The 26,972-nt window shown below is 26.9% G+C and overlaps 1 protein-coding gene across 2 annotated transcripts in view; it reads left to right on the top strand.

Moving 5' to 3' along the window:
* The window catches only part of LOC100574232 (limbic system-associated membrane protein-like), a 267,946-nt gene extending 255,156 nt beyond the window's left edge, over window positions 1-12,790 (top strand). For both annotated transcript variants that reach the window (XM_029490365.1, XM_029490364.1), the window contains 3 exons: window positions 5,322-5,456; window positions 8,660-8,894; window positions 11,822-12,790. In XM_029490365.1, coding sequence (XP_029346225.1) covers window positions 5,322-5,456; window positions 8,660-8,894; window positions 11,822-11,955 — 504 coding nt within the window. In that variant the 3' untranslated portion in view covers window positions 11,956-12,790. The remainder of the gene's footprint in view (window positions 1-5,321; window positions 5,457-8,659; window positions 8,895-11,821) is intronic.
* Window positions 12,791-26,972: the final 14,182 nt, after the last annotated feature.

Raw genomic sequence — 26,972 nt, forward strand, 5'->3', positions numbered from 1 at the left:
ATATGTATATAAAAAAAAAGTTACATGGGAATATTACTGTAACACAAACTTTAAGCCAACTTTATATTATTAAACTTAATAATTATAATCACCACTATACTAATTTACTTAATACGAATACTAATTAATGAACATAATAAAACTTAATAATGTATTTATTATTATTGACCCAACTTTACTTAATAAAACAAACTTACTACTTTTGATTTATTACAACAAAGTATTAAACTATTTTGACATCTGAATTGCATAATTCATCAGTAGAATTTAGACATATTACATAATATAATATTCGTATAAAATTTTAGTTAACATGTCTAATCAATTTTCCCCCCTGACCACAATATTTTAAGTTGACCCATTTTAGTGGTTTGTTACCGATTTTATTATGTTTATACACTTTTTGTTCTATAACATACCGTGTTAAACTTTAAGTCCGAATGACTTGTAATATTTTATAGTTGTGTGGAATTATTGAGAGATTACAGCCATTTCGTTGCCTTTTCATAATAAGTTAAAACTTAAAAGCTAGTTGATTTAAAATACTATATTACATATATCTTATGAATTTAATTGATACATAAACGTTATGTTAGTTAAATGCTTGTTACATACGATGAAATCATATTACCTATTATATTATGTTCTGGAAATAAAATAACCATAGAAAAGCAAAATTTTAATTAAATTTATCATCAGTATCTAAATACCTACTCACCTAGCTATAATTACAATCAGTATTCTCCGTAGAAGCTGACTAGTAAAAGTTTAATAATGGGATTATTATACGGCTTGTTTGTATGACATGTTCATTAAATTGCACTTTTTCAACTTGAACGTACACTGCGTTTCACCGACAAAATGATTTACGCACACTGAAATGATTTATTATATACGGATGAGCGCGATACGGTAATGACAAGCTCCACAGAGCCACGTACCCCATTTTAACCCCGCCGATAGCGAATGCAACGTGATAATAACTAAATAACATGATCCTCTGTGCGTAATTATTCCTTGCAATATCAGCTAATACTCAGCAGCGGCATTCGTGGATACCCAAATGTTATCGAACGTATATTTTATACCTTATCGTTTAACGAAATATAATATGTAAATAATACAGGCAGCGGGTAGATCGCGTATTGATAATCGACTACCGCGATCATTTTATTTATACATTTTTTATTGTGTGGTGGGTATTAGGTACCAGGACAAAAAAAAATTTTAATTGATACTACACCACCCTATACAGTTATTTAACTACAGTTAATACACTGTCACGAAGCGCATATACAACAAAACGTACCTATAGATGGAATTATCATGCAAATGCGTATAAATTATACTCGAATAGTATAATATTATAATATTCACCATCGCCTCTTTATTAGGTACCTACAACTGGCCAACGGTAGATTATATTTATTATGATTATTATGATTATTATTATTATTATTATTATTATTATTACTATTATTAGTATTATTACTACTTCTACCTACGCTGAATCTGACCGAGTAGATACCAATAAGTGGACTAAGCCCCGTGATCATATTATTACAGCAGTATATTATATATTTTTGGAGTTCCAAAACTGTATAGGTGAACTGTGTGTATATTATAGTATATGTACAACGCATGGCCCGTAGAAATGTATGATAAGTGGTGTTAGATGCGAAACAATAAGTTAATTGTTAACATGAATACTGATACTACTATAGTAGTAGAATTAGTAATATACTTGTCATTGTACTGTTATTACCTATAAATTAGAAAAATTTCAAATGAAACTTATTTAAGCGCTGTCCAAACAAAAATAGAAAAGGGGGACGGAGTCCCTCGAACTTCGGTCACGGGCCAATCTGGAGAGAGAGGCCGCTATCGCTATCCCCCAACCGGACATGGCAGATATCTACGAGTGCCCACTTGAAAATTCTGCCAAACTAACACGTGTTAAAAAAAACGTACAGTACCCCCCCCCCACAGTTAAAAACCACCCAATGGCTTAAGTTGCCGCGGGTTAATTAATAAAAAAAAAAAGTAGAAAAAAAATGTTAAATGACATACAGCTGCTGGCGTCATTTGTTCCCAACTACAATAATATTTTCACAAAAACTATGAATGGACTATGAACCCGGGTGGTCACCCATCCGAAAACTATAGTGGCAGTAGCCGTTGCATACTCTCAATCACGTGGCGTGATTGATTTCAGCCACTGCTCCACGCCGAGCCTCGGTAGTAATATCATAGTACCTAATTACTAATTAGATAATATAGGGGTATTAATAAACTCTCGAGAAAAATTAGTTTTATAATAATTATTAATTACCCACCGAATAAACTGTTTATCTATTATGTGTAGTAATTGTGTACTATAACAATATAATATTGTATAATATTCTTATAAAATGTCATGATGGTGAGATACCTACACGGAAATCGAGAGTCGTTTTACGATCTGAATAATAAAGTTTGTAGTGAAAAAATATTTTAGATCAAATTATATTATAATATAAGATCCACCATTGGTAGATTTTTAGTGTTTTTTTTTTTTTTTTCATTCCAAAAGCATTATAATATTATGAGCGGCAAAAAAAATAGCTTAAAAATAGATTAAAAATTAAAATAAAATAAAAAAAAATCCTCGCCAAAAGTATTTAGATAAAGCCCTATAAACGGTTTAATGGATATAGTGTTCATTACACTGCACTGAGACTTTTAAGTTTTGGGAGTGCAAACCCCGTTTTTTTACGCGTGAGATAGACATACTGAACTGGAACTTTCAGATTATCATTATTGAAGTAAACAATTTTAAAGCGTTATTTTATTTTAATACTTATCTCAAACTTTTGTATTGTTTGCATTTTTTAATTGGTTTTTTTTTTAATCCAAATCCCCTACACCGTTTTGATGATTTACTATTGTTTTCTCCAATGTGATGATGACATTCCACTCCAAAATTATATTCTCTTAAAAGCCTCTATCACGTGTATTGGTAAATTAAAACTATAATATTCCATTTGAATTAATTACCTACGTATAATTTATAGCCGCAATTAACATTAATTACGCCATTGGCTTAAATGTTTCTGATAATATTTATAAGTAGATAAACATAAATTTGTATATGGAAACCTGTATTATTTATCCCACGACATGATGACATTTATTACTTTACCTAATAATTAACGTTATTTTTTTTTTGTTTAATTGTTCAATTTAAAAATTAATTTTATTTCTTGGAAGTTACTGCGGGGTAAATCTATTAAATCGTCAGTGATACATTTTGTTTTTGATAATTTTTTAATTTAATACAAATTTTTTTTTTAATTTTAACTCACATATTGACTTGTAGGTCAAAAGTTTTGTTAAGCCAATATTAAAGCAAATGTTACTCGACACGTCTGTTATGACAGTTTTATCTTTAACAAAGTTAATGATTTAGAGGTTTTAACATAAAGTACACCTTTTGAACAATAATGTTAAAATAAAATGTAACTAGTTAAATAATGTTTGATTAGAAATTCAAGGAGTGTCTCAACGTGTTGTAAAAGCCTATAAAAAGATAGAATGTGTGTATACCACAAATTATTTTAGTAAATCTAGTTTCTAGTTGGTCGTAATTATTTTAAGTGTAAACATGTACATAGAAATATTAATAATATCTTTCGACATAGCTAGTAGTTATTATGATAGTAATACAATTATAAAACAACGGGATTTACATTATTACCTTGTTTTAAATTAATAATATACTAATCATTCATTATTATTTTATATCTTCTTAAGTGTTTTGACTAATTGGGACTTTGCTTTAAAACTCCATCTTAAATAATAAAGTTATATTAAATTAACCTTTGAGTTCAATTATATATATATTTTGTAAAAACAATGTAAATATTTTAGGCTTGGTAATAAGATTGTTTTTGTTTTGTATCGGAAACATAATAAATAAGCAGTTTTTAATCTTAAATATTTACATATTTTATTATGAGAAATTTAATTACTGCCATGCTATTTTTTTATTAGTAAAATTACTTTTCTAAAATCTGTTTTAGAATCTAACCGTTAATAATTGAATAAATATATAACTTTTAATGTAATTTGAATATAAAAATTAATAATGTTTTAACAATAGGTACCTACTTTAACTATTGAAACCGTTATGAAATATCTCATAATATTTGAAAAAAAAAATTATACTTCTTAACATTACCATTATTTATTTTTATTTCATCCTTTTAGATTCTGAAAGGTCCAATGAATGTATTGTGTGTTTTTTTTTTTTTTTGTGTGTGTCTATATATTATGTTTACACCATAGTTATAATATTATGTCAATGTATAGCCGAAAAATGCTTCAATCATCAACTTTGAGAGTAGATTCTGATTGTCAATTGATCTAGTTGGTACCTACTTTTGAAAACTCATTTTGAAATCCCTTGTATTTTGAAAATAATCGGGAAAACATCATAAAACGGGAAGTTTTTGACAAAATTGATTTTTTTTTTTTAGTGTAACTCAGAAAAATAAAATCAGTGGATATACTTGAAATTTTTCACCAACGTTAAATTATCATTTTCTGCACATAATTTTCAAAATATTTCGACTCGTTTTGAGTAGTTAATAGATACTTTACCTTCTTTACCTTTTGGTTAGTATTTTTCTACAATTATTGATTTTCGTTCAGTAAAAAGGTATGAAAATTTAATACAAGGTTCTTCAAAGGATTTTGTTACAGACACTTAAAAATATTAAAGATACAAGATTTTTTTTTATTAGTATAGATATGCAGTTAAAAATCACGAACAATTGCAAATTAGTTTGTAGTTAAAAATGTATAGTGTTTATTTAATTTTTTTGCTTAAGCTTGTATACCTAATTCATACTGGGACCAATAAATTCAAAAAGTAAACTTGATGTTTTTATAGACTTTTGAAATTCAAATTTAATCGCTATTTTATATTTAAACGGAAATAAAAATGTTAGTTATTTTGTTGTAATTCATAAACATTTTTCGTGGTGATTTACAACATTTAAATATATTAATTTTTTAAGATATCATATTTAGGAGTATGACATTACAATTGAATGTGTTGGCATTCAGAAAAATATAAAAAAATCTTTGTTAAACGTTAAAAACGTTTTTTTGTTAAAATATTTTCAAATTATGTAAAGAAAATATTTTCAAAAATTTTTAATATTGTTTGAAAAAATAAGTGTTCGTATTTGAAAGAGCCACCACTTGTTTATTATATTATCGAAGTGTAAAATAAATTAGAAATGGTTAGAAATGTTTCAAGATTTTGTACATTGCAGGTGGGTACGGGCACCGGTATTATGACACATTATTTCAACTTGTTCGTGATTGTGCCTACGGCTGTCATATCAGGCAGTGATGAGTACCATACACCCGAAGGAAATTCAATAGTATTATGTTGTAAAATTGAAAATGTGAGTACTGACTGTGTAAATAATACCTATAAGCATGTGTTAATATATTATATTATTTAAATCGTTTTATGTTTGGCATAAAACACAAGGTTATATATGTTAATTAGTACGATTTACCGCTGGATTAATACTATACAAATTATATTATACATATTTTTCTTTTTTTTTCTTTTAGGAAAATACAGTTGATTTCATTGTAATATTTTTACTAACTACTATTGTTATGTTTATTATTTAATTTTTATAAGCCAGACTTCTGGACTACTGTCCTGGAAATATTAAGATTTATATGAGATAGCTAGGATACAACGCGTGCGATGACAAACATCTCTAAAATCCCAAGCGATCACCGTTAATAATTCGGACTGACAAAATGTAATAAACTTTAAAGACCACATGGGGGGAAACTAGCTAATGCTTTTGTCGTAGGTATACCTATCTCGCGTGGATGATATTAGTCTCACAACATTTTTACCTTAATATCATAATGGCAAAATTTGCCTTGGTGCTTACTTATAATGAATAGGTATACGGCTTTAATTAATTGCAGGTGCACGGCAGGACGTGTAGGCTCTAAGCACTACAGTATCGTACCTCTGCGCTATAAATAAAATCTTTTAACCTCTCGTTTTGAGTCAAGAGCATCCACAGAAATAATACACGGGTCATCTAGAGCACCATAATGAAAATAAATGTTGTGGTATTATAATATATGATATTTGTGGTAAAAATAAAAATGCGTAAAATTCTCAGATCGAATAACTTTATTTCCTAATTATTATTAACCCCCCAGAATATCGAAAGCATGACTTTAGCTGTTGATAATGCATAATAACAAATTTTCAGTCAAAATATAATTTACATATTTGAACTAGATTTTGAAAACAACTACAGTAAGTTCCCGTTACAACGAATACCGATACAACGAAAAACCCCGTTATAACGAAAGTCATAAAAGTCCCCTACCTACCTTACCCTACCTTCGTTAAACATAATTTCCGTTATAATGAAAAAAAATGCAGTGCCTTGGAGTTCGTTGTAACGGGATCATACTGTATTACCTAGTTAGGTATACATGATTTCTTTAATCTTCAACTAAGCACTAATTTTGTTTAGGAGCAAAAGTAAAAACACTTATTACACGATGAATATTACTATTTTTTTTTTTTTTTTTTTTTTATTGAGGCAACTTAGGCCCGGCAACTTAGGCCATTAGCTGTTTTGTTTTTTTTGTAGGTTGTTACTAGGGGAAGGAACAGTTGAAACACGGTTTTTGTATGTGTGGCAAGGATTTGTTGCTAAAAATCCCGGGTGGTCACCCATCCGGAAACTAGCAACGCCGGCCGTTACGAATACACTCAGTGCGATTCCGCAGTTGAGTGCACGCACTGCGCCACACCAAGCCACAATATTACTATTATAATAATTATCTAATAAACAATGATTATAATATTATTACTACAATATATAAATATAATATTGTGTGATATCTTAATGGGAATTGTTATGTTAAAAACTCCACTAAATGTTTCATTACAATATTACATATCTTACCAATATTGTCAATAAGTATAGATTTTTAAAATTAGATTTTTCACGTTTTTCTCAAATGTCATTAATATTATTGCTTTTAATCTTTAAGATTATATTTTGATCATGAACATTTTCAAGTATTTTTTAATAATTTTGAAAACTCAAACATTTATTAATAATTATTAAAGTGAAAAAATATGAACACTTTAAATTGTCGTACATTTTGTATGGAAATATTATGTTGTTTAACCTAACTAACCACCACTCATGTAAAATTATATGTTATTCTGAAAAATAAACCTTAAGGTATAATAAAATGTTTACAATACATTACATTCCTTATATGTATTATAAATTAATTATATTTCTGGAATATTTTTTCAATAATATTTTTTAATTTAATTATTATAATGTGTATTATTTATTTTGTCTGTTTTTATGTTTTTACTTTTTTGTGTTCATTGACAATTTTTTTTTTATAAATTAATTTCATCATATTATTATATTTTCTCACAATTTCCACTTAATTAATTTTTTTTTTCATTATTATTTTCATATTACAATAAATTAGTGAAGAAAAATCAATACCATTATAATATAAATATTGTATTTATTATTTATTCACTGGAAACTACATAAAAAAAAAGTATTCAATTTTTACTAAAGTTAATTTATTAGTATAATAACCATCGTTCCTTATAAAAGTGAAATAAATCACAAGAAACACAGAATAATATTAACATTTTTAGTTACGGATATTATGGCGTATAAAAATGTCGGATAAAAATATGATTTCAGTAGAATTTTGGGGACTAAAATAAATCGTGATTGATCACAATCTTACATCATTATCATCTAAGTATAAAAATATATTTTTTAATATTTTATTCTCCGGGATAAGCACTATTTATTATATAAAAAATAACAGTGTATCATTAAAAAATTATTCCTAATATTGTTGGCATTATCTTAATGCATTATCATTAACTTAATGTCGAAATATCTAAACCACGAAATATATACATATACATCGATTGATTTAAATGGTTGTATTAGTGCTGGTTTGATATAGGTATATATATATAGGTTATAAGGTATATAGGTTTCAAACATGCATGCGTATAGTTACATAAATTATAGATAAAATCAAATTTAAATAACATAAAATTCAATTATTTGTCATTAAGTACCTACATACACTGTTATACGTACACGGCTCCACTTGATTCACATTAATAATTAATTAAAAAATCTTGAAAATGAATAATGCCAAAAAACTTACCTACATCGCTTTTGTATAAGATAATATTATTATGGTTAGGAATACATTACAATACTCAACACCACAAGTACCTGTACGGATTTGGTTCATAAATTTTGAACTAGGTATATAAAACTTAAAAAATCAATATAATAGTATTTCCCAAATAATCGTACGTTATTTATGCATATATATTATATACGTATGTTATTTTTTGATAACATATGTATATAAAAAACCAAGTTTTCGTGCAGAAGCATGCTAACAAGTTTGTGAGATTTATTGAACTCGCTAAGCTTGTCAACCATTCCTTATACACGAGACTGCTGAATTTCCAAACATCAAATAATTCATAGTGATTTAATAACAACAACAATATGTGATTTAGAATTTATTAATTTTTATTTAGAGCCCGGTACCGCCGCAATACGTGTTATGGTATCATAATGGCAAGGTTATATCATCCGGTCATTTTAATAAAAATGGACTGAAAACTGATCGCCTGTCTATCAGCACGGAACAGATAGATCGTAAAATTTACAGTCGCTTGACAATCACAAAAGCAATCCAGATTGATACAGGCAATTACACGTGTCAACCTCCAAACACTGACCCAGACTCTACTTACATTCACATCACACCAGGTTAGTTTTATTCAAATCAAATAGGTATAGCTAGTACGTTGTCCTACACAGTAGTCTGATAAAATGAAATAATTATAGATATGTTTATACGAAATATTAACAGTGTTTAGTAGGTATAGTTAGTAGATATTGACAAAATGGCTTATTCCGTATAAGTTGATAAATAATAATTATTGTTACATTATAATAATATACTTAGTACCGTTGATATAAATATTATTACCTACCAGCTGTGAATGGATAATTTATAAACTGATTATTTTTTTTTAAAATAACAGAATATACTGAAATACATATTTATTGAGGTGTATACAGATTATTATTTTGTGTATTTCCCTATTAATGCATTATTTTTAGGAAATTTACCGTAGGTATTCAATTAGAATGAGAATATACTTATAAATATGTATTACAATATTGAAATGAGGACAATTTAAAAGTTTTAATATTTTAGAATGTAAGTAAATATTTAAATTTTAACTATTTCTGAATTGTAGTTTTGATATTATTATTTTTTTTAGTTAATTAAGACCACAGACTAGGTATATTATATAGCTGCTCTCATTAATGAAATCTTATAAGGTAATATCATAATAGTAACGATATTAAAAACATTATTAATTTCCAAACACTAGTAAATTTAATTTTACTATGAAACTCTACAATAATTCAAATAATATGTTTTTAATTAATTTAAATTTATTTGATTATATATAATATTATTTATAATCTTTAAATTAAATATTTACAACTAACAATATAATTATGTTATAATGTCATATGAATAGATTTTATACAATACAAGGAGGCTTCTCACCCAAATAGTGATATACCCAGACCATACTTTAATTAAGTCTTTAAGGTACGATTTAAAAAATAGAAAATAAGATGAATGTAAAATTATTTTAGGTTCAACTGAATACCAGAATGACGAAGCAATATTTTTTTTCTATAAAAGTTAGCTATGAAATTCATAAAATGGTGCAAGGTTGGATGGCTTTTATGGGTTATAGGCTTGTCGAATAATATTTTTGTCGTTTACGAAGGGGTTTTACGCTTTAAGATTATACTTTTACACGGTCTTAGTGGGATAGGCTAGATTGTTTTATGAGATATTGGAATTTATGAGGTTTTCCTGGTTTTAGATTAAGATGATATCTGAAGTTTTCTACTGCAATAGCCAATAAGAAAGTTTCGAGACAGAATTTAATAAATGTGTAGGTGTATTACGGATTTTCAGTTGATTGACGAGCTGAAATTTAATCTAATCCACAAAGCATTTTAAGAAGAAATAATTTTAAACTATATTGTACCACACCTGGTGCAAAAAAATTATGGAGAGTAAAAAATAAAATAATAAAGTGTAATTTGGAGTATTTTAACGTGCTCTATAAATGTACCATTATTTAATATTATCAGGTTGAAAACTCGAAGATATGTGAACGAACAAGTTTACGCTAACACCAAGTATTATCTTATCCTTTTAAAAAATTATCTATAGAATTTTCTTTCAAGCAATTTCCGGTTGCATTTCAAAAGGTAGTGCTTGAGATTTTGTTAGAGCAGTAACACATTTGCTAAAATGTTCGTTTCTCAATTAGTTGACATTTTGTTTGAGGTACCTACTATGCTAGATTGTTACATATTGTTATTGAACGAAAGTTTATTAGACTTTCGAAATCTGAGCTCTATTACTTTTGCTATCAGGTCGTTGATGTATATATAGAAATAGGAAAATAGTTTTGGCACTTAAATGGTTATTACGGTTTTTTTCTTAGTAATTACTAATTGAGCTCCTTATTGCTGATTGGATTTTATTCCTAATATTTTAAACGGCACCTTCTTGGTCCTTTAGGGCACTAAGTCGAGTAATTTCTTGATCAATAATTCTGTGTAATTTTTCCCAAATTACCAAGTTACTGACTACCTTGTCAGTGCCAGGAAGAGTGTTGAATGTCCAGAAGTTGGAGAATAATAGTTTTGCACGTCTGAGAAGTGTTATAGTAAATTTATTATAATAGTATACAGTTAATAGGGATATTAATTACATAATATATTTCGAATATATCTCAAAATTGTCTTATACACCTTACCAAATATATTGGCTCTTGAGGAGCGGGTATATCGAGTATATTATGTTAAAATTACTGTTTGAAGTGAAGTAGTGAGCGAGTTTCAAATATATGCACCCCTGTAAGATTGGTTATAAACATTCTAGACTAATTTAATAAAAAATTGTTTAATTAAATATATTTTCCAATAAGTATTTAATAATAAATACAAATACAATCATCAAAAAGCAATTAAATTATTTTTACCAGTAATATTATTTTATTACATTATTTTTTTCTCATTTTATACATTTTATAATGATCTATTACTTATTAGAGTATTTGATTAATTATTTCATTAATTTAGAAATTATAAATATTTATATAGTAATATATATATATATATTGGATAGATATTTCGATTTTCTTCAATACATTTTTAAATATATATTATTTTTTTTAATTTCACAATAATATACACAGTCTATACAAAATTTGCACAATACGCATAGGTATAGGTTAAGGGCTATACATAATATGATAAGAAGGCACGCATTAGTGGCACTTGACTGGGAGTTAAATATGAATCATTTCCAAAATAAATTTATAAATTCAATTTTGTAACGTAATGCTAATATTATAATAATAATTAATAATAGTGTATTCCTTAACTGTGATATATAGTACCTACCTACCTACCTATAAGACTATAACCTTTAAATGATTAAAACAATTTAATATTACATTTAAACTGCAATAGGTACTTCATCATATTTATAAAATTGTTTGATAACTTGTAGGTACTATAATTTAATTGATTAAAAAATAATACATTGCACTTGTTTTTTTTTTTATATATATAATTATCTGTTTTAGAAATTGACAACACAGCAGCAATTCAACGACATAAAAGCTCAAATTCAGCTCTGTTAGTGACAGAATTGTCAATTTTCCCATTGACATCTTTCCTTCTTATTGGACACAATGGATTTCGATGGGTTTTTTTATAAGTACAACTATATTTGGTTTTTACTAAATTGAGTAATTCAAATATTTTTGGTGTAACCTTTACCATATTAAACTTTGTTTTGATGTTAATAAAATATTAACGTACGTTTCACAGACTTACTAAAACTGTAAAGAAGTTCTTTGTAAACTAAAATAATTTTCCATAATCTTATTGTAAACAAATCATGTATAAAAAAAATATATATTATCCTTTTTGAGGTTTCAAATGGTAGAAACAAATTTATTGTATCCCGGCGCTTTACATTTTTAGTTTAAAGTTGTATTGGGATTTTTTTTTTCGTTTCATGTTGGCTGAAAAACTTGAAAACTTGTATTATACATTCCTCCCATTTTGAATTTTACCGCATTATTTTAAACGTTTTATTTTTTCATTAATTTATTCTATTTTTTCAAGATAGTTTATTCTATGTAACTGGTTTTGTTGGCGGAAATCCCAATAATTGTACTTAAAATAAGTAATTATATATTTTATTTTTTTTTATTTATTGTACATAACATAGTTGTTAATTATTTAAACTTTTTAACGGACATTGTCGTATATTATGTTATTATCTCTTAAATGAATTACTTATTGAAGTTACAGCGTTATGTAATGGGAATACATTAGTAGTAGTTATATTTATTTCTCAAGTATTTTAGATCTACTTTTAATCAACATCCAAACATACCGATAGGTAGTTCTATTAAATTATTGTATTCTGTCATTGATAAAATGATAATATTTTAAATTTTTTGTTTAAAAATACTGTTTCTACTTTGTTAATTTACTTTAGTTAATTTAAGTCAATGGGTGGTTAAGAATTTTAAAATTTTAAATTACCGTGATAACTTTGTTAAATAATATATTGTTTCGTTATTTTTATCGATAATTATTTATAATTTATGTTTAATTTTCATAAAAATTGAATTTAATTATAATTAAATATTATATTATGTTTGAATAAGCATAAGTTTATGTGAATAAATTTAATCATTTTCCTGCGAAAAAAAATCATATATTATACCGTAATATTATAAATTATAATGTACCTATATTACACTAATATGACATACCAATAATGTTTACCCGTTGGTAATAATTATTAATAAGTTATACAACTGTATGATATTTACTATTGATGAATGGAAATATAACATGAAAACATATATCAATAATATATTTAATTTGTTTTGTTTATATTATTTGTATATTAGTACATTATCCAATACTTGTATAATTAATTTAGAATCATAGACTCAAAAATATTCCGAACTACGATAAGAAGTCGTGACAGTAAAAAATAGGTATTTTTAAACAATCAACAATTATTGAGTGGCTTCTTTGGAAAACAGTAAAACATATTATATAGTATTTAAAAACAATAGCCTGTATAATAAATAATAATTATTATGTTTTGTTACTTTGCATAATATATATATATATATATATATATATATAGATATATAGATATGTCATTGAATAATGTACCAAGTGTTCCAAGAGAGTATTTAAATGCAAACCGAACCAAACGAGACAAATTTAATCTAAATTCAATTAAATGAATAAGCTAGTTATTATTACGAAATGTGGTTTTGGACTAAAAAAAACAATTGTGGACATCAAAGCTTTGACTTTTAACGATGTCGGTCCTTTCGGATTTCGATTTTTGTTGAGTGTCGACCGTTTTTTTTATGCACCTCCAAATGAATGGCTTTTAGAAAAAGTAGTTTTGATTAAATCTGATAAACCAATTTAATTTATACTCTATTGTAGACTATATTCATTGTACGCCAATAACATGAATTAACCTATCGTGAAAATAATATTCATACTCCGTAGGTAAGCATATTTTTGATTTTGATTTTACATTTGTTAATTTATAGTCACACACACCATTAATAGAACTACATAATAGTATAATATATTAATAGTTACGCTATATTTTGATAATGTCAACCTTCAAACTGCCATATAATATATAAATACACACACGCACACACACTCACACACATATTACGTTGATATATTATTAAATAATACAGTGAAACTTATCTAACGGATACCTCAAAAGACAAGTATTTCAATGTGCCTGTCTATAACGGACACTTTTATGGTCACGTGACTGTCCGTTATAATATTATACAAGTTTCATTTTACAGCATTTAAAAGCATGAGTCATGACGTGATCTCTGTTGATCAGTTCAAATAATTGAATGAACTAACTCATGAATATATCGAAGAACAATACACAAAATGTGAACTATTTCATGTTTTGTATTTACGCACAAACAATATAAATCGCTACAATATCTACCCAGGCATTGTTACATTTAACTCGAATTCAATTATTCCAATTTAGTGAACTCTTATGAATGGTAGGCCCACCTACTTCTATGTTATGATATATTTTTGAATAAATTAATTTTAATGAGTAATTAGCAAGGAAATGTTATACACGATATGCTCTTCATAATAAACACTATTTATATTCATATACATTTATTTATTATGTAGGTATATATTATAATGTTGTAGCGTGTTTAGGTTTATGGATACACGTTCCTAAAATATCAGTTTAAATTCACGGAAAAATATCAACATTATTAATTGAACATTCAGGACGATAATAAACACTAATGAACTGCATAATATGCAGCTTAAGTATATTTACTAATACTAGCAATAATATTATGGTTATCAACCTGTATTACAATATGATAATATTATATATAATATATCTATATGGTATACAGTGTGTCCTAGAAGTACCGTATCAGCTTTAGTATCTCCAAGGAAAATCAATATATTTAAATGCCGTTTTTTTTACATTAATAAGTATAGAAATTCTGATTGAATAGCATAATTGGATTATAATTATAATATTAATTGGAGGCAAAGATGTATGTCAGGATGGTCCTAGTGGCCGAATTTACCGAAGAAGAAGAAGAATAGTTATGTTACTATGCATACGGAATTAGCAAAATACGATTCGCATTTTAATTATTACAATCACACTGATTTTTCACCTAAAATTAAAAATTATAATTAGCTCTAATCTGGGCGATTTTCATTAAATTTTAATATTTTTTTTAACTGTTTTAAAAAATACGATCAACAAAATGGCTACCTTGGAAATTTAAAAAAACTTATTTGCCTAAAAAAATGTTTGATGATTTTTGAATTTTAAAAAAATAAACCGAATATTATGCTATTAAATCAGAATTTCCATAGGTAGATATGACTGTAAAAAAAACTGCATTTAAATATATTGATTTTCCACGGAGATACTAAGTGTGATACGGGACTTCTGGGACATACTGTATACTATCATATTATATGTTGTGATATTTTAAACAATTGCGTACAAAATATATTTAATTAAATATTTGTTAAGATAAACTGTTTTGACGGAAAATTATAATAATAATGATGCTCCCTCGTCTCGTCGTAAATAATTTACCTCGCGACAATTGATCGCATGATATAGTAAGTTCATCACAATACAAATTTACCGAAACAATATTTATCTCAACTCAGAACTACTTCTGGAGCTGTATAGTGTTGTAATATTAATTCAAAATGTGTGTACTCAATGAAAAAATAAATAATATTAATAATGTACACCAGTGGCGAATAAACAAAACCGTGAGATAGGTATAAATGCGACTATATTATATTATATATGTATATGCAACATTGTAATATGTATATGGGTACAAGTTTACAACTGATGTGAATCGCATAATTTACTTTTTAGGGCATTTCTTTTTTACAGCGTTTACAAATGTACTTAGATAGACTGGGCGGCAGCAACTACTACAACGCTACTACATAGTGAAAAGCGAAAAGTTTGCGAAAACGCAATTTAATGTTGCGTAATTACATGGATATCGACTTTGTATATAGCGAACTTTAACTAAACCAGCAATGCACAGTAACCCGTAATGCGATGGCAATTTTTAAGTGCCGACTAAGCATTTTGGACCTACTCTGCTCCGAATCGAATTGGCCAAATATCTGTGTGTATATGTTTAACACACACTCACACACATATATATTATATATATTTATAATGTGTATGTGTGTATTGTGTACCTACACGGCTACATTACACCTATATTATTATTTTATATACGAGAGGACGATGGCGTTTCGATTAAATAATACGTTTTGGTGAGACCACGTCTCAACAGTTACCGTACGCATGTAGAATATTTAAGTGAAAAAAAAAAACCTGGTACCTCACTTCCGCTATATTGTAGGTAGGTGTCGAACGTAACTCGTCACCGGTAATGGACGTGTCAAATATGAAATTAATGTATAAATACATTAATGTATCATCGTAAATGGGAAGGTGAGCAAAAAACGATTGTGAGCAACGGAAACTGCTAGTTGATCGACATCAAGGAATACTGTAAAATTATTAATAAATTCACTATAAATAAATTATTATTTTCGAGGTTTTTGGTTTTGAAACATTTTTGATTTCTGAGAGATTTATATTTTTGAATAAATATATTTCATTGGAGAACATTAGGTACTCGGGTATTATAATATCCACAACATTTTTCACATTATTGTAACATAATCATCTTCATTAATTACTATTATCATTATCAGAAGTTACTACTTATATATATATATATATACAAATGTTAAAACAATATGTAACTATAATCCATGTTATGCAAGGTTGTATAAATTTAAAATAGTGTATAGTCGGAGTGAGCATTGTGTGTGTTTTTTTAAAGAACTGTATTTTTTGTTATTTTTTCAAAAATGAAAAATACACCAACTCTTATGATATGTGACAATAAGACAATAACAATAATAATGAAAAAAGCACATATTTATAAAACCAATACATTAATTTTTTTGCTCGGAATCTAAAACAATAATAATAAAAAATGTTTGATAATAATGCTGAAACGAAAACACGTTTTACCGTAACTGTGCCAAACAGTCTAAAGACAGAATATGTTAAAAGCAATTTTAGAGATAATTCGGTCAAATAAATCTTCAGTACAAGCTCAGATTTAGCACTCGAGAACATAATATCACAGCCATGCAAGACCTGAAGTGGTTTTCTTTTCAGTCCAGTGACGGTGTGATGCAAATGTTCATACATCAGATAAACCATTTAGATATTATATACATTTAGAGGAGAATAAAGCTGTCTTTGAAGCTATACGTAAGATCAAACTAAATTCTGGCCACAAACACTGTTACAGCGTAGGTACCTACATCATAATTATGAATGATAATAATATTATCAAAAACAACCAATTAGTCTTAAGTCAATTAATATTTGAGACCATATTATTATATTGGAATAATATAATACGTATATTGTTGTGAATAGAAAATATTCCTTGTCATAAATTATTTACATCACGTAATACTTTCTGTGTAGATACATTAAATAGTTCAAATCAATAAATATTAAAAATATAGTAAAAATGTTTAAGGATGTCCAAAATATAGGTCATCAATAAAAAACAAATACAACAAGTAACGCTTCGTCTAGTATAAAGGTATTAAAATTAAAATTATAAAATGAGATAAATAAAATAATATCAAAGACACACAAAGAAATACATACATACCTACCTATATTGTGGTTTCTGATATCCTCTATGTTTCGGTATGAACATGGTAATTTTTCGAAATGATACATGTCATGTATTGGTCGATTTCTTATATTTATTGGTTTTTGACTAAGATGTCATACTATGATATTATGTTGTCAAAACGTATTGTCTATTTGCAGGCAATGTTGATTCTCAGTAATATTAATACCGAAGAAATTCCTATAGAAAGTAAAGTATAATTTAAGCAAAATATAATCAATAGTAATACATAGTTGCCGACACGGTAGATTATTATATTTTCCACTAATACAATTTGTGAAATACATAGAACATCATCTAAGTTTAAGCAAATTAAATATTTAACATGCCACTAGTTAATACACGTTGTGGTTTACGAGACATTGCACGGTTTAATTATGAAGACGCGAAAATGACAATCATTGTAATTTGTGCGTACGAAACTACCACGTTGGAAATTCTATAATATACTTTCAACACAAAAATATATACAAATTTTTTAAACTTCTCAAACTGTACTTTTATGGTTTTAAAATGTATTTTTTCGAAGCGTCGTTGACACTTAACCACCGCGACCAAGAGATGTCGTACTCATTTTTTATTGTAATGTCAAAAGATGTATAATGCATTTGGCACTTGAGAGTATTAAAAATTATTTAAAGCTTTCGAAAAGAAAAAAATACTTTCGAGTTATGAATACAACTTACTAGTATATATCAATAACATCAAATTTTAATGCAATTTTTATAAATATGATATTACAAAAAATGTTTTCAATTTATTCATACTCACAATAGCATTATAGAAAACATCGCATGTGTACAATTATTTACGATCGATATTAATCTGTAAATGCACCACTGAGTTATTGTCATCGAATAGATTATATTAGGTAAACTTTACATAATAATATGGAAATTTTGTTAAAAATAATTTTCATTTTCTATTAATACATAATATATTTTTTCGTCTTAACAGGTATTTGTATTAAAATTGTTACCAACACAATTGCAAATTCACTAATCATGAGAGACAATTTAATTTAATTTTTTTATCGAACAATATTCGCTTTAACAAAAAACAAGGTTATTAGCATGAAGAGGATTTAAAATGATGTTTTTTTTTTTTTTTTAATTAAGGAAGAATTTTATTTAATAACGCGTACTAGGTTAGAAATTTGTGCGTTGTGTCAATTTTAAATGTTGACCGACAAGATAATATAACTGTGTTTAATGAAAATGTCAAGTTCCATTTATATTTATCACAAAATACATTGAAGCCGTCGTATATTATAGTCAAAAAAACTAATCTCAATTTATTTTTGTTTTTTTTTATAAAATAGCTTGTAATAATTATAATTATATAAGAAACATAAATTAATATTAATTGATTGAGCCAGATTTTTGTTTTCATACAAATTAATCAAGATGAAAATTAATTTAAAACATATATGCCATTGCATAATTTATCACAAAAGCTTGACAATCTCTTAGATGCACAAACTTTGGGTTATTAATATCATTATATATTGTATGGGTTTTTGTTCATGTTTCAATTGTACGTGCGATTTAAACTATCTGTGGTACCATTTAGATTCTAAACTGATTATTAAAGCATAATATTATATTTGTTTGAATTTACGGTGTTGTTGATGTGGTTCTTGATGAAAAGCATATTTATATACATGGCATGAAATTGTATATAGATCCGTTTAAGTAATACATTTAAGGAAATGTGTTATTCAAATTAGGGCTGGTTTAAATGTGGTTTGAGCTGTGCAACTGAAAATATGGTTAGAATGTTCTAGATACATTGTGAGTAATATCATGGAGGTCACCGAGATTCAAAAGTGCAATAACACAAAACAATGTTTAATTAATTGGTAATTACTATCATTTTACTCTCTATTATTATTATTTGTTTTACCTTTATCAGTAGCTTAAATATTATGTAGAACAAAATATCCTAAGCTGACACTAAAATATAAACGTTGATAAAACCATTTCAGTTTGATCAATGACGATAACTGTCCAGCAAGTCGATTTGTGCATCTTCGATTCGACAGTAATTATGATAATTAATATTTACCAACATCCAATACAATCCATATAAAGTATAATGGAAGTTAGTCAGTCAAACTAACCTATAAAAGAAATTATTCTGCTGGGTACTTACGAATAAATAAAAGTGTGACTTAAATAAAACTTGAAAATAATCGATTTTTGAGGTAGACATGTTTGAGTTATGAATACGGCCCATTTTAATAACTACTGTATAATAAATTATTATGTCAACAACAGAATGTCTCCAATCAGGTTATTAACATGGACGGGAATAAAACGAAAATAAATAAGACCAACCAATTATACAAAATCCTGAAACCTCAATCAAGAATCAACAAATAAATAATTCATTTTCTGCGACAAATGGAACTGTATGATTCAGTTTGATATTAAGAAAAAACAGAGAAGTATAATAATTGTAAGTAGGTAGGTAACTAAAATGGCTGTTGTTGAAAATGTATATATAAACCGAAAACTACAAAAATAATAACTATATTAGGTATATCAATATTGATCATATTGTTTGGTATTTTATATAATATACCTACGTATTTTATAACGTAAAAACTCGATGTTTTATGGAATCCGAGTAAACAACTGATGATGACATGTCGTTAAGCAAAACAATATTTATTGTTATTGTTGGTTAGGACATTTCTATGTTATAATCTGCTCTAATTCACTACGATTATAATGATGAATAATATGTTTCTTTTACACAATACTTTAATAGCTATTTACAGCTGATGGGTCTTATATACATGTATAATAATATTACTATAGTTTATTGTTTGTAGTTATTCCGTTTTATACACTACAAAATATAACATGCTGATAGTTGAAACCACTATTAAAACTCGCGGTCTCCTATCAACCACAATGACCAACGTGAACAATTTAACCATTATGTGAGGTAAACTTTAACTGACTTTCCAATAAACTTATTCACGATACACAGTTAAACAGAAATACACAGAATTGCATCAAATCCTAAACAAGCTTGCTCGAATGTCAGATCCAATATTTTAAATAAACGATTGATAACACCCGAACTCAATCGCACTCAAACCAAGATAGTACCTTAAACATAGGCGTGACTAGACTTCATCCGCAGGGGCAGCCTAACTAATGACCGGCGCCACCTAATCTAACCGAAAAAACACCTATTACCCCCTGGCCCATAATAATTGGGGGGGGGGGGGGGGGGGTTGTAGTCCGACCAATTTAACATTTATATAGTTTAAAAAAGTCTATATATTCAAGTTATCTATAATAAAATTCTATAAATAGTATGTATATAGAGGTACCTAATTTGTTTAATAATAAGAAGAATATTGAACAACACATTATATTTATATTATAAAACAATACGTATATCATTATAAGTTATAAGTTATAACTAGGGCTCGGATGTTGTTGCACTAAAAATATTATAAAATTCATTGCATTTTTGCTGTGAAAAAAACCCAAAATTGCACTTAAAAATTGCAATAAAAAAATATTTTGTACCAAAAAAATTAAAAAAATATATTAACAAATTATTTTTTTAAGTAATATTATAAAGTAATATTAGATAGGTTTTAAACGAGTAGATAATAAAAAAATTCAAATTCAAATTCTCGTCAGTTGCCATAAAAATTTGGTAAATTGTCCGGTCTTCTTAATTTTTCAGAAATCTACAAATAATTTTATTAAAATTTAAAACTTTTTATTTAAACTATTTTTGATTTGTTTTTTTAAAAAAACCTTACCTTACCTTACCCTATGGCCTATACTGGCTATACTGTACTATTATAAATTAAAACATGCATTTCTCCCAACATTTTATTATTATAACAATCAAGTCGGTTTCTTATCTTGTTATTGACTTCAAGCCTAAAAATACTTCCCGTAGTCATATTATAACGTAATGACCACGCTCTACTAATTAAATGGTTTTTTAGTTACCGCCGACGACGATGGTCAAATAAGCCGTCACGATAGTCACAACCAACAAAAGCCCGACATAACCATAGATTATTCCTGTATAATCTAACAAAAAAAAGCGAAAACACAAATAAATACATAACATTGTATTGAAAATGACGACAATCAACAAAATTGCAATAAAATATAATAACTAGACACAATGCGCTCAAACTCATATTTCAACCGCTTTTATACATTTATAAAAAAAACCCCCAAACACGTCTTACGTAGAGTGCTAAAATATTTGTATTAACATCAACAAATCCTTAATTGCTCCTTAGAAGACATATGATTAGAAATATTCAATTATAGGTATCTTGTACAGTTTTACACTTGTATCAATGTATATTCCCGACTGAGGATACTGATGAAACGAAATTCATATATGTCAAGGTACGCACCAGAGCTAACATTATTAGAAAATATAATACATATTATGTACCTATTGTTTTATTTGTTTTCTCTAATTTTTCAGATTCAGAGCTGTTCATGTATCACTAAGTACATCATATAATACGGGTATGGAAAAAATTATAATTTGTATTGTAATCCAAACATTTTTAGTTAAACAATACAATAAAAAACAAACAAATAAAATTGTAAAAATCGTTTTCCTTGAAGTTTCAAACCCATATATTTACTATAATATGTGTAATACACCTAATAGTACAATTTAATCACTTTCTGTGCATCTCTTGTTTTGTTATCAGCACGATACATATACATATCCATTGTTTATTTCAGTCTTTCAAAGTAAAAAAAAAATCTTTGTTTTCAAAATGTTTGTTTTCAATCCAAATTGTTGTTGTAATATTACAATTAGGAAAAATTGATGATATCAGCAGATTGGCTTAAAATAAACTAGCATCCGTAGATTAAAAACGATTGATCGTTAAATTTAAAAAAATGATTCTATTGATACCCTTCATTCACTAAAAACATGAATGTTAATAAGAATTACCTACTTCGCTTACTTTACTGTTTAATGACATTACTAAAAATATAACACAATTAAAATTACACAACCGATTCAAAACAAAATATACTGTGAATAATTCCACAACAATACCATATTATATATGTACTCAAGAGCTGACGAAAGTATTTCATTTTTGCATCAACATCACACATCTTCCATACCAGTTAACATTAACATAATTTTTCGTTTGAACGAATATTTTAAGAGCGTCCATTATATTATTGCGCATATATAAATGTATTACGGCTTCCACAGTTTTACCTATTAGGTACATCCCAAAGGGTGATTAGTGATAGCCGGGTGGACATTTCATAATTTAAAACGTTTATTTATTGTATTATTTTATTCTACTCCAAAATGACACCCAACATGGATCTATTTGCATTACTCTAATCAGGGATCGAAACCGTTTCAAATTTTAACGGTTACGGTTTTAGTTCTTGAGAACGGTTTTCTAAATTTTCTGGTTTTGGTTTAGGTTTTAAGACCGGTTTTTTAAATTTTTTGGTTTTGGTTTCGGTTTTAAAAAAGGTTTTTCAAATATTTTATCGGTTTAAAGAACGGTTTTAGAAAATTTTCGGTTTTGGTTTTTGGAAAGGTTTTTAAAAATTTCCATTTTATTTTCCTGTCTAATTACTGTAGATTCGATTTGTATTATCTATTAACTATTATAAGGGCCGAGTCTAAAGCCCTGAAGTATGGCTACTTTGTATAATTAGTGTACAATATACGATATAACAAATTAACGTTCAGCAGAACTAATTTCGTGTTATTAACTTGAATATTTTGTACCTAATTTAGGTGCCCCATGCCTACTTTTGCATTCGACATAATATTATGTTGCCATATTATGGTTGAGATCATTATTCGATTACATTAAAATTTAATTGTATATTACAATAACATCACACTATATTATTTGTATTTGCAATTTTCAATCATAAGTTTAGTAATAATATATATATTAATATTTCGTAATACTCAGTAACTGCATCGGGATTTTTATCAATAAATCCAAACATAATAATTTCTTCGTATAAAAATAGTAGAATTACAAATAATATAATTCACTTTATGGAATTCAAAGAAACCGACATAAGTTTTAAATTTTAATCTGTTTTCAAGAACAGGACAAGAGCGGTTTTCAATTCAATGGTTTCGGTTTGGGTTTTGAAAACGGTTTTTTAAGGTCTTAGGTTTCGGTTACGGTTTTTTAACTGGTGTTTCAAAGCTTTTGGTTCCGGTTCCAGTTCCGGTGTTCAGAAATGAGAAAACCGCGGTTTTAACCGGTTTTTTGGAAAACCGGTTAAACCGGTTTCGATCTCTGACTCTAATAATTTCTTTCATTTGTTTTTTTTTTCACTGTACAAGTCTACAAAACCTAGATGTGAGTATAAGGTGTGAAGTAAACGGTAACCTCATAAAAACATTATACTTAAATAATTTCTAATGTATGGTTTGTTAAATTTAAATTTGTTGGAATATTCCGCTTGTGCTGTAAATTGCATATATTATTTCGTTACCATAGAAAATATACCATGGTCCAAGCTCCGAAGCACATAAATATACAATGATTGTTTAAACTCTCTGTATAAAGACAAACTCTACCTATATGTAATTTACCTAGGTAACGATAAAATAGAAGTGTATTTATTCTGTTTGTGTTTTCTACAAAAGATAATGAAACTTGAGAATCGTAATCATAATAATAAAATAATCATCAAAGTTTTCATAGAATAATATTATATGCTATTAGTTTTCAATACGGTTTAGTATTTAATGAACATTTTTATCATGTAATAATTTTTATATTAGTTTTTAAGTTGCTCGCAGGGTAGGTGTTTGACTTTATTTACGAGGTTTACGGTGACGAAATTCTCGGAAACAACTTTTCCTATTGGCTTTCCTTGTTAGCTGCCATTTGCATCGTGTTAAGACCGATGAGGGTTTTAATCTAGAAAATCACCCAATTGAAATTATTCAGACAATATCGAATAGAAAGTCGAAATGAAAACGAACGTCTATAAAAGAAATGATAACCTGGTCTACAGAAGGAACAACTTTCAGAGCTTACGTCTTATCTTTGAAGTGAGTAAGTTATAGTTAGTAATACTAATTGATTAAATAGGCCTCTGGAAGTTAATTTATAAAAAATATAGATTTATAATTAATTAAATTAGTCATAGCATAAATTGTGTCTGTGGCAGAGTGTGCACCGCAACAACCGTTTAAGAGTTTCAACATATAAGCAGTCACGGTTTATGCCAAAAATCTAAAATTGTACAAATTCTATAAACTTACACAAAAAAAAAAAATAGAGTACAGTGTTCACAGTTAAATTTATTTACGGAAATAGTTTTAAATTTGATTGACATATAATAAAAATAAGTATACAAACGTGAAACGATGTACAATTAATATACTATTATAATATATTGTCATCACGTGACAATGATCTACGGAATCAACACAGTCATCGTGAATTAAATGTATCATCATGTTTATAGGTACTTAATACAAACACTGAAACTTACAGTAAAGAATTATTAAAACAGTAAACGCTTATTAATAATAACCTTTTTATGACATTTTAATTTTGAAAAAATTAAGGTAAAATCAATACAGATATTGTATTGTAATATTCTTATTTTTTCATCCATTACGTCCTTTCTTGTAAAACTTTTAACATATGTACGTCAGGAAAGCTTGTAAAGTACTTGAGCAAAAGTATTCAAGTAAAAGTATTCTAATACTTTTTAAGTACTAAAATACATTGTTTAAATACTTTTAAAAAAAGTAATTGGTAAAAATATCTGTACCTATTTAAGATAAAAATACTTTTTCTTTTTAGTTTATATACTTTCAAATTTCATTTAAATTGCGTTAAGTAAAGAAAAATCTGGTGAATATAATACAATAGCTGTACCACAATTGATTGTAAATTATATCCATTAAGAAAATACCTTGACAAAAAAAAACAAATAAATAATTTATAGTTACATTAAATGATACGGTGTAAAATACAATTTTAAAATAAGTAATTATAAAAATATTTCGTGAATGCTTTATTTATTTGTGTTTATATGATACGATAGATTAGGCGCCAAACAGTTGTAAACTTGTTGGTCTGTTTAGAGCCTCACCAACATCTATTATATTTATCTGACGTATCTAATGTCAATCCGTAGCATAGTAAATTTATGTGTCATATAAGATATGGTTTAACATGACTTTTGTAGTACATATATGCATCAGAATTCACACCCCTGGTTATTCAATTAATAGATTATTATTAAAAATGTTGACTCTCACGGTATATCATTATTAGTATAATTATTTAAGTATTAAAACCATTTAAATATATCTCAGGTAAGTCAAATCGCAAGCCACACTGACATCAACTGCCATGACTTTTGTAGTACCTAAAATAATATAAAAATCCTAGATTCATGTCAGTAGGTAGAAATAAACAATAAACCAGTTTTCTCATAAGAATTATTATTTGAAAGTTAAGATTCAATAATAATGATTTTCATTCAAAATAAAAAACAATTTTTATAACGGAAAGAATTGTATACATCTAATACACCTTTAATTATGATTGTATTAATTTTATTAAGAAGACGCTGTTCCGATCACTATCAGCGCTAAAATATGTCCAATATTATTATAAGAAAGATAAAACTAATACAAACTTTTTAATTTATAAAAATATTATGTAGATGTACAATTCTTATTTTAAACGATTGTGTAAAACTTAAATTTATTAAAAACCTATTTTTCTGATGGTTTATTATTATTATTATTATTATTAGAAAATCAATAGGATAAGTGCTTATCTGAATATATAAGAATCTAACTTGATTTTGGAGACGAAGGAAACCGGTTTGTTTGCTTATTTATTATTATTATTATTATTATTAATTATTTATTTATTTGTTTGCACTTGCATTTTTCCATTTGAAATATATATTATTCATTGAACAAATTAGAAATTAGCAATAACAATAACTACAATATACTACTATTATATTATTTGAATAGCCAAAAAATAGTCATATGTTTTTAAATTAAATTATAAAAAATAATTTTTTCCGGAGGAAGGTCGGGCAGCTAGTATTATATAAAAAGCTTATTTTGTTTTAAACCAAGCATTGATGTTTTAACTTATAACTTATAAATATAATATTACAAATTCAATAGTTAAACATACAATTTGATTGATTGAACAGAGTAGATTTAATTATGTAGTTATACATTTATAATATTAAATTTAGCACAGTATTATTAAACGGTTTATTTTAAATGATTAAGGTGATACATGTACCTATTGTCCATACTATCATGGTCATAAAGTGTGATTTTTCTTCACTTGTTTTTATGACTTTGTTTATGACTA

The sequence above is a fragment of the Acyrthosiphon pisum genome, chromosome A2 (genome assembly GCF_005508785.2).
Source record: "Acyrthosiphon pisum isolate AL4f chromosome A2, pea_aphid_22Mar2018_4r6ur, whole genome shotgun sequence".
NCBI lineage: Eukaryota > Metazoa > Arthropoda > Insecta > Hemiptera > Aphididae > Acyrthosiphon > Acyrthosiphon pisum.